Source organism: Gekko japonicus, unplaced genomic scaffold, assembly GCF_001447785.1.
Source record: "Gekko japonicus isolate JY-2015 unplaced genomic scaffold, Gekko_japonicus_V1.1 scaffold5161, whole genome shotgun sequence".
Lineage (NCBI taxonomy): Eukaryota > Metazoa > Chordata > Lepidosauria > Squamata > Gekkonidae > Gekko > Gekko japonicus.
Genome location: NW_015169337.1, coordinates 51,754 through 60,221, shown reverse-complemented (window position 1 = coordinate 60,221; position 8,468 = coordinate 51,754). Strand labels below are relative to the sequence as shown.

The following is an 8,468-nucleotide window of genomic DNA, read 5'->3' as shown; positions in this document are numbered from 1 at the left end:
GGTCGTCCTTGGATAAGCATCTTTATGTATGTGAGACGAGCTGTAAAGTCTCTTCTTCTTCTTCTTTATCTCACAGGGTGTCTGTTGTGGGGAGGTGGAGGGGAAGGAGTTTATAAGCCGCTCTGAGACTCCAAGTGAAAGGCGGGGTATAAATCCAATCTCTTCTCTTCTTCTTAAAATAAATATGATATTAACTTAAGAAGAAACTCTATCATTTTTATCTTATCAATCTTATTATTTAGTATAACATAAATAACCTCATAGACATTTTTATAAGATTTCACGCAACAGTCTGTTATAATAGTACTACTCTTCTTATTTCATATTAAAATCCCGCCCCCCCAGCACCAAAAATACAGAGCATCACTGCCCCACACATGAACACATGAAGCTGCCTGATACTGAATCAGACCCTTTGTCCATCAAAGTCAGTCTCGTCTACTCCGACTGGCAGCGGTTCTCCAGGGTCCCAGGCGGAGGTCTTCCACACCACCTCCAACTGATCCTTTTCAGTTGAAATGCCAGGGAACGAACCTGGGTCCTTCTGCACGCCAAGCAGACGCTCTGCCAGTGAGCCACAACCCCTTCCCACATGGTGTTCCATCTCTACCTTGTCTCTAAGAGCCACTGATGGACCTCTGCTCCAGATGTTTATCCACTCCCCTCTTGAAGCCCTCTGTGTACAACCCCCCCCTTCCTGCAGCAGTGAATCCCACGTGTGAATGACTCTTTGGATGAAGAAGGACTTCCTTTTCTCCGTTCTAAGCCTACTGCTCATTCGTTTCATGGAGTGTCCACGAGTTCTTGTATCGTGAGAAAGGGAGAATAGTACTTCTTTCTCTTTCTTCTCTGTCCCATGCATCATCTTGTAAACCTCTGTGATGTAAACCTCTACCATGTCTTATCATGTCATGGATCAGGTAGTAGGGGATGGGAAAGGCCTCAGCCTGAGACCCTGGAGAGCCGCTGCCAGTCTGAGTGGACAATACTGACTCTGATGGACCAGAGGTCTCATTTACTGTAAGGCATGTTAAGGGGAGGGGCCGTGGCTCAGTGGTAGAGCCTCTGCTTGGCATGCAGAAGTCCCAGGTTCAGTCTCCAGTTAAAAGGATGAGGTAGGAGGTGATGTACCTTACTTGAGACCCCGGAGAGCCACGGGGAGGAGCTGTGGCTCAGTGGTTCAGCCTTTGTTTGGCATGCAGAAGGTCCCAGGTTCAATCCCCCCAGCATCTCCAGGTTAAAAGGACCAAGCAGGAGGTGATATGTGAACAACCTCTATCTGACACCTTGGAGAGCCATGGAGAGGGATCATGGCTCAGTGGTAGAGCATCTGCTTGGCAAGCAGAAGGTCCCAGGTTCAATACCCGGCATCTCTAGTTGAAAGGATCAGGCAGCAGGTGATGTGAAGGACCTCAGTGGCTCAGTGGCAGAGCATCCGCTTGGCAAGCAGAAGGTCCCAGGTTCAATCCCTGGCATCTCTAGTTGAAAGGATCAGGCAGCAGGTGATGTGAAGGACCTCAGTGGCTCAGCGGCAGAGCCTCTGCTTGGCATGCAGAAGGTCCCAGGTTCAATCCCCGGCATCTCCAGTTAAGAGATCTGGCAGTAGGTGCTGTGAAAGACCTCTGCCTGAGGACCTGGAGAGCTGCTACCAGCCTGAATAGACAATACTGACTCTGACGGACCAGAGGTCTGATTCAGCGTAAGGCAGCTTCATGCGTTATATGATTACTTCTTTGTGTTTTGTTTTAACAAGAGAAACCCGTAGTAGGAAGGTTGACTCTTTCTTTTCCTTCCCTCTAGGGGCAGCTTCCCCAGGTCCTCTCCCGCCTCTTCCCTTTCAAGAGAGGCCTCTGCCACGCCTACTGGGCTCCTAACTTCTGGGCGCTGTACAATGCTTTGGACAAAGCACTCTCAGTTATCGGTACGGGACCTTACTTTTGTATGTCCAGGGTGTTGGGAGGTGGGGGTGGTTTGCATTTGTCTTGTTTAGAATATTTACATGCTGCCTCTCCGGGTGCCTGCCCGTTTTGATTAGCAAAAAGAAAACTTGAACATTAAATAATCCACATTTAAAATTGTATTCTTAGTGCTTGGGGGGTATCAGTGGGAGGGCTTCTGGTGTTCTGGCCCTGCTGGTGGACCTCCTGATGGCACCTGGGTTCTGGCCACTGTGTGACACAGATTGTTGGACTGGATGGGCCATTGGCCTGGTCCAGCATGACTCCTTGTATGTTCCTGTGTCTGGGGCAGTGATACTCTGTCTGCTTCGTCCCTGGGTGGGGGGCAACAGTGGGAGGTCTTTTGGAGTTCTGGCCCCACCAGTAGACCTCCTGGTGGCACCTGGCTTTGGCCACTGTGTGACACAGAGTGTTTGACTGGATGGGCCATTGGCCTGGTCCAGCATGACTCCTTGTATGTTCCTGTGTCTGGGGCAGTGATACTCTGTCTGCTTCGTCCCTGGGTGGGGGGCAACAGTGGGAGGACTTCTGGAGTTCTAACCCACTGGTGGACCTCCTGACGGGCCCTGGGTATTTGCCACTGTGTGACACAGAGTGTTGGACTGGATGGGCCATTGGCCTGATCCAACATGGCTTCTCTCATGTTCTTAAACTTGAATTTGCAGGTCTGAAATACAAATTCCTGGACCCAGCAACAATACCCAAGGCTTCCATGACAGGGGGGCTTGTCCAGGAATTCCAACACACGGTCCTTCCATCTGTGACTCCACTGGCTACCTTGGCCTGCACGGCGGTCTCCATACTGGTAAATACAAAACCCTGCCGCTTTGAGACCTATTTTATTGGCTGTGGCCCAGAAGCTAACAAGGGCAGGGTTGAAGCTCAGTGGTAAAGCATCTGCTTGGCATGCAGAAGGTTCAGGGGCCAGTTCCCAGCATCCCAAGTTAAAGGGATCGAATTCAATGTTCCCACTAAGCCGTGGAGCCTTGTGAGCAAAAATTCTACTTTGTGAGCTGCTGGCATTACAGTTGCGAGCGAGCGATTTGCTTACTGCATAAATTGGTTTGCTCTGGAGCCCTCCTTCCTGAGCTAAGACGAAAATGTGTGAGCCGGAGGCTACAAAACTTTGAGCTAGCTCATATTAACTCAGCTTAGAGGGAACACTGATCGAATTGTAGGTGATGCGAAAGACCAGCGCCTAGGAGTTGAGAAGCGGCTGCCGGTCAGAGTCAGAGCTGACCTCGATAGACCTGTGGTCTGACTCCGTTAGCAGCTTCACGTGATCCACGTGATTGTCTCTTTGATGAAACTGAAACTGCCCCCATATTCAGGACTGAGCCCATTCCGATCCCCGGCAGCCTATTAAAGCAGGACTGAGCCCATTCCTATTAAAGCAGGACTGCCGGTTGTTACCGATCTCGTTCCTACACTTTTAACGATTAGCCCAGCACTCGTAAACAGAATGGTCCAGACTTCCTTGCGTTGTACCGTTGCAATATGGAGGTACAATAGCAAGAAAAGAGCCAAGAGGATTCCACGAAACAGACTGGCAACCCTGGTTTTGCGTGGCTTGGCATTGCACGACTAGCACAGACCGGAAATGCTGTGCGTATTTTTTCAGTAGGTTCTGGAAGCTCTCAAATATTGCCAGAGGGCCTTTGGACAGCAACCTGGTAAACATTTCTGGATTTCCGCCTTCCTTGTAGATTCATGTAGACCCTGCCTTTCTTCCACCATTTTGCAATGTGCCTGGCACACCTTGGAGGCCTCTCATCCAAATGCCCTTCAGGCGGCAACCTGCTTCGCCCCACCAAGGATGCTGTGGCACATGACCTTGACCTTAAAGATGGCATTCCCCACCCGCCATGCAAAGACAGGTCTGTCACTTCAGGACAGAAGGAAAGACTACTTTACGCAGAGGGCGATTAAAATGTGGAATTCTCCGCCAGAGGATGCCGTGATGGCCACAGGAATAAAATAGCTTGAAAGGGGATTAGATAGATTCCTGGAGGATACGTCTATCAATGGCTACTAGCCATGGTGACCGAGGGAAACCTCCACATTCAGAGGCATTAAACCTCTGAATCCCAGAGCCCAGAGGCAACATCAGGGGAAGGCCTCGGCCTCTGTGCCCTGCTGTTGGCCCTCCACCCCTGTGTGAGACAGGATGCTGGACTAGATGAACCCTCACTGGTCTGACCCAGCAGGGCTCTTCTGAGGTTCTTATCAGGGGAAGGCCTCGGCCTCTATGCCCTGTTGCTGGACCTCCAGAGGAACTGGCTGGCCCCTGTGTGAGACAGGAGGCTGGACTAGATGGATTCTCACTGGTCTGATCCAGCAGGGCTCTTCTTAGGTTCCTATCAGGGGAAGGCCTCGGCCTCTCTGCCCTGCTGTTGGCCCTCCAGAGGAACTGGCTGGCCACTGGGTGAGAGAGGATGCTGGAATGGATGGACCTTCAACTGGTCTGATCCAGCAGGGCTCCTCTGAGGTTCTTATCAGGGGGAGTCCTTACTTAATTGTAACCTTTATTTGCAAAGCAGGCTTATAGAAGCAAGTGCCTGGCAACCACTTGTCTATTGGCCTAACAGAAATATGAGTGAGTGAGTGAGTGAGTGAGTGAGTGAGTGAGTGAATGAATGAATGAATGAATGAATGAATGAATGAATACGGAACTTCAGATGAATGAATGAATGAATATGGAGCTTGAGTTGAATGAACGAATACAGCGCTTCAGTTGAATGAACCAGTATGGAGCTTTGGATGAATGAATGAATCAATCAATCCATACAGAGCTTCAGTTGAATGAATCCGTATGGAGCTTCAGATGGATGAATGAATACGGAGCTTCGGTTGAACGATAGGTCTGCATACTTGATGCTGAAATTGGCACTGAAGCTTTGTTTCTGCCTGTTGTTTCTAGCCCTCTGTTTTCTGTCTTTGGTTTAAACCCCAAGGGCCCAGAGGCTTCCTACGGTGCCTGGTTCTCTGCGCGCTGAGCTCCTTCATGTTCGGGTGGCACGTGCACGAGAAAGCGGTGCTCCTCGCCATCCTCCCTTTGAGGTAAGTGAGGCGCAACGGGGATCCTGAGGCTGCCTAACTAGCAACCTGGAGCATAAGACTCTGGAACATAGCAAGGCGATTGGATCGTGCCTGGCCTTGAACCCCACCGTGAAATGCTTACAAACTCAAGCACAGAATTATCATCAGTTCTAGAAGAAGTTTGCGGGGAGGGCAGGGTATAAATGTAATAAAATAAATAAATAAATAAGTAGGAGAAGAGGAGATTGGATGTATACCCCGCCCTTCACTCAGAGCGGCTTACAGTCTCCTTTCCCTTCCCCTCCCCACAACAGACACCCTGGGGCCGAGAGAGCTCTTTCGAGGACTGCCCTTGAGAGAACAGCTCTGAGAGAACTTGTGACTATTGGGTGCAGTAAATAAAGGAAGAAGCTGGAGACCAACTGGTGAGGAAGGTGCATAAAGTTTATGTAGAGATAATGGTGAATATTTACACAGAGATTATACAGACTGTCACACAGCATAACATACCTTAGTTGGAGACGAATTAGGGACTTGCATTGGCAGAGAGGTACAAGGAAGCTCCTGCCAGACCATGACATCCTTGTTCTCTCTGCCGCTTAGGTTTATTCTTCTTCTTGTTGTTTTTGGATTTTTTTTGGTACTTGTGTGCATGTGTGCTTGCGTGCCTGGACCCTGGCTGTAATTGCCTTAACCACTTAGCATGACAGCAAAGACTTACATACATAGATCGTTCTGATCTAGTAACTGCTTGCTACCTCACCTATCAAGACATATATGTCAATAGAGACTGACCCAAGGTTACACCAGCAGCTGCAAGTGGAGGAGTGGGGAATCAAACCCGGTTCTCCCAGATTAGAGTCCGCTCTAAACGTTTTATTTTCGGCTGCGCTGGGCTAACCTGGGGATGCGTGGCCAGTGCTTGTGATGGGCTCAGGGACTAATTGGTGCTTGAATTAGGGACTTGCATTGGCAGAGAGGTACAAGGAAGCTCCTGCCAGACCATGACATCCTTGTTCTCTCTGCCGCTTAGGTTTATTCTTCTTCTTGTTTTTGGATTTTTTTGGTACTTCTGTGCATGTGTGCTTGCGTGCCTGGAAGTCGTGGTGATTTCTGGCGACCCCTAGTGGGGCTTGGACGTTTCAGAGAGGCGGCTTGATATTTGCCTGCCTCTGCATCCCAGCCCTGGTATTCCTTGGAGGTCGCCCTTCCAAGTACTTGCCAGGGTCGGCCCTGCTTAGCTTCCGAGATCTGAGAAGATCGGGCCAGCCTGGGCTATCCAGGTCAGGGCTCTGCTGCCTAAGCTTCTGACCCTAAGAAGAGTTTGCTGTAAGTCCAACTAGGCAGCACGATGCATGGTGGATCAACAGCTTCCAGTGTTCACATGTTCCCTTTTAATCTGCCGCCAGCACTTTGTACTTACAATGTTTTACTGTATGGTGTATATTGTGTATTTTAATGTATTTTTATGGAAGCCACCCTGAGCCCGCTTGCGGGGAGGGCGGGGTATAAATTTGATAAATAAATAAATAAGAAGAGTTTGCTGTAAGTCAAACTAGGCAGCATGATGCATGGTGGATCAACAGCTTCCAGTGTTCACATGTTCCCTCTAAGCTGAGTTAGTGTGAGCTAGCTCAGTTTTTCAGCCTCCAGCTCACATTTTTCTCTTCGCTCAGGAAAGATGGCGCCAGAGCAAACTAACTTATGCAGTAGCCAAATAGCTCGCTCACAACTTTAATGCCAGTAGCTCACAAAGTAGAATTTTTGCTCACAAGACTCCACAGCTCAGAGGGAGCATTTGACGTGAGCGTGCTCTACTTTGAGGCTTCCCCAGCAAGACTCAGTTCCCGGCAGATTGTCACCACGTGAGGACTGCCGTTTGTAACGGTAACCCAAATCTGTCCTAAAGTATCAGTGTCTGCTGTCAGTGTGCCACAGTTCCATGGGAGAATAGAAAATGGGCAAAAGGCATTTTCACACACAAAGTCTGGCTTCCTAAGAATCCTGACTGTGATAAATAAGGAAAGTTTCTAGTCCTCATGACACTGAAGATACACTTGAAGTTCCGTGGTCGTTGCTTGCCGATGGGTCCAAAGCCGGAGAGGACGGTGAATAAAAAATTTCCACTGGAGTGGACCTCCGATAACGTTTCCTCTCATATAAATAAAGTAATAAATTATGCAAAATAATATGCGAAAGTATAAATTATGCAAACCTAACTCACAAGTTGCAGAATTTCTCTTTCTGTGGATACGGAATTTTTTTGCTGTTTAGGACTTTGCAAAAACAGTAAAGATGATAAATAAAGATACAGGATTTTAATTTTTCTGAGTGCCGTGTGCACGCAGCTCAAAATACTCAGCCAAAGCTCCACTTCTACCTCGCAAGCACTGTGCAGGGGCTCCATTAAATGATTTATTCAAGTCCAGCTACAGGTCTTTCTCTGCCAGGTTGCTGCCAGATTTATTTATTGCTTTGGAATGTCTTCAGCTTCCGTTGAGCTCTCTCGAAACATTTTTTAAACATCACTGGAGGAGCCAGTTTGGTGTAGTGGTTAAGTGCGCAGACTCTAATCTGGGAGAACCGTGTTTGATTCCCCACTCCTCTACTTGCAGCTGCTGGATGACCTTGGGCAAGCCGTAGTTCTGGCACAGCTGTCTTTGAAAGAGCAGTTCTCGAGAGAGCTCTCTCAGCCCCACCCACCACACAGGGTGTCTGTTGTGGGGAGGGGAGGGGAAAGGAGTTTGTAAGCCGCTCTGAGACTCCTTCGGGTAGTGAAGGGCGGGGTATAAATCCAATCTCTCTTCTTCTTCTTTTACCTCACAGGGTGTCTGTGGTGGGGAGGGGAAGGGAAAGGAGTTTGTATGCCGCTCTGAGACTCCCTTGGGTAGTGAAGGGCAGGGTATAAATCCAATCTCCTCCTCCTCCTCTCCTCCTTTCTGAAGAAGTCAGCTACGGTTGCTTTAGAAAAAGTAAACGCAAGGCCTCTTTTGCATTTTAGCTTGCTGTCTGTGGAGAGATCGAGAGATGCCGGCATCTACCTGATCCTGTCCGCTACAGGGCATCTCTCCCTCTTCCCCCTGCTGTTCACGGCACCAGGTAAGTCCTCTCTGTTCTCTTCCCCGCCTCCTCCTTTTCCCCAAGGTTTCTCCTTCTCTAACTTTTTTTTTAATTAAAACTTTATTATTGATAAATACATATACAACAATAGTCAATACAAGTTCAAAACATGTGAAGAGCAACTGAGTAGTACAAATAATAGTATAATGATAACATAATGTGAAAAGTAAATGTATTAACAATCAATATATAACATGTATCAATTTGGTGTCGTGGTTCAGTGCGCGGACTCTAATCTGGGAGAACCGGGTTTGATTCCCCACTCCTCCACTTGCACCTGGCTGGATGACCTTGGGCAAGCCATAGCTCTGATATTTTGAAAAAGAATTTCAGCTGCAATAATTGCAAGAT

General features: G+C 48.5%; 1 protein-coding gene across 1 annotated transcript in view; it reads left to right on the top strand.

Moving 5' to 3' along the window:
* ALG8 (ALG8, alpha-1,3-glucosyltransferase) overlaps positions 1-8,468 on the top strand; it is a gene marked incomplete at its 5' end in the record, with an annotated part of 16,071 nt that overhangs the window by 642 nt on the left and 6,961 nt on the right. The window contains 4 exons of the mRNA XM_015416639.1: positions 1,801-1,921; positions 2,624-2,763; positions 4,879-5,018; positions 7,999-8,096. Coding sequence (XP_015272125.1) covers positions 1,801-1,921; positions 2,624-2,763; positions 4,879-5,018; positions 7,999-8,096 — 499 coding nt within the window. The remainder of the gene's footprint in view (positions 1-1,800; positions 1,922-2,623; positions 2,764-4,878; positions 5,019-7,998; positions 8,097-8,468) is intronic.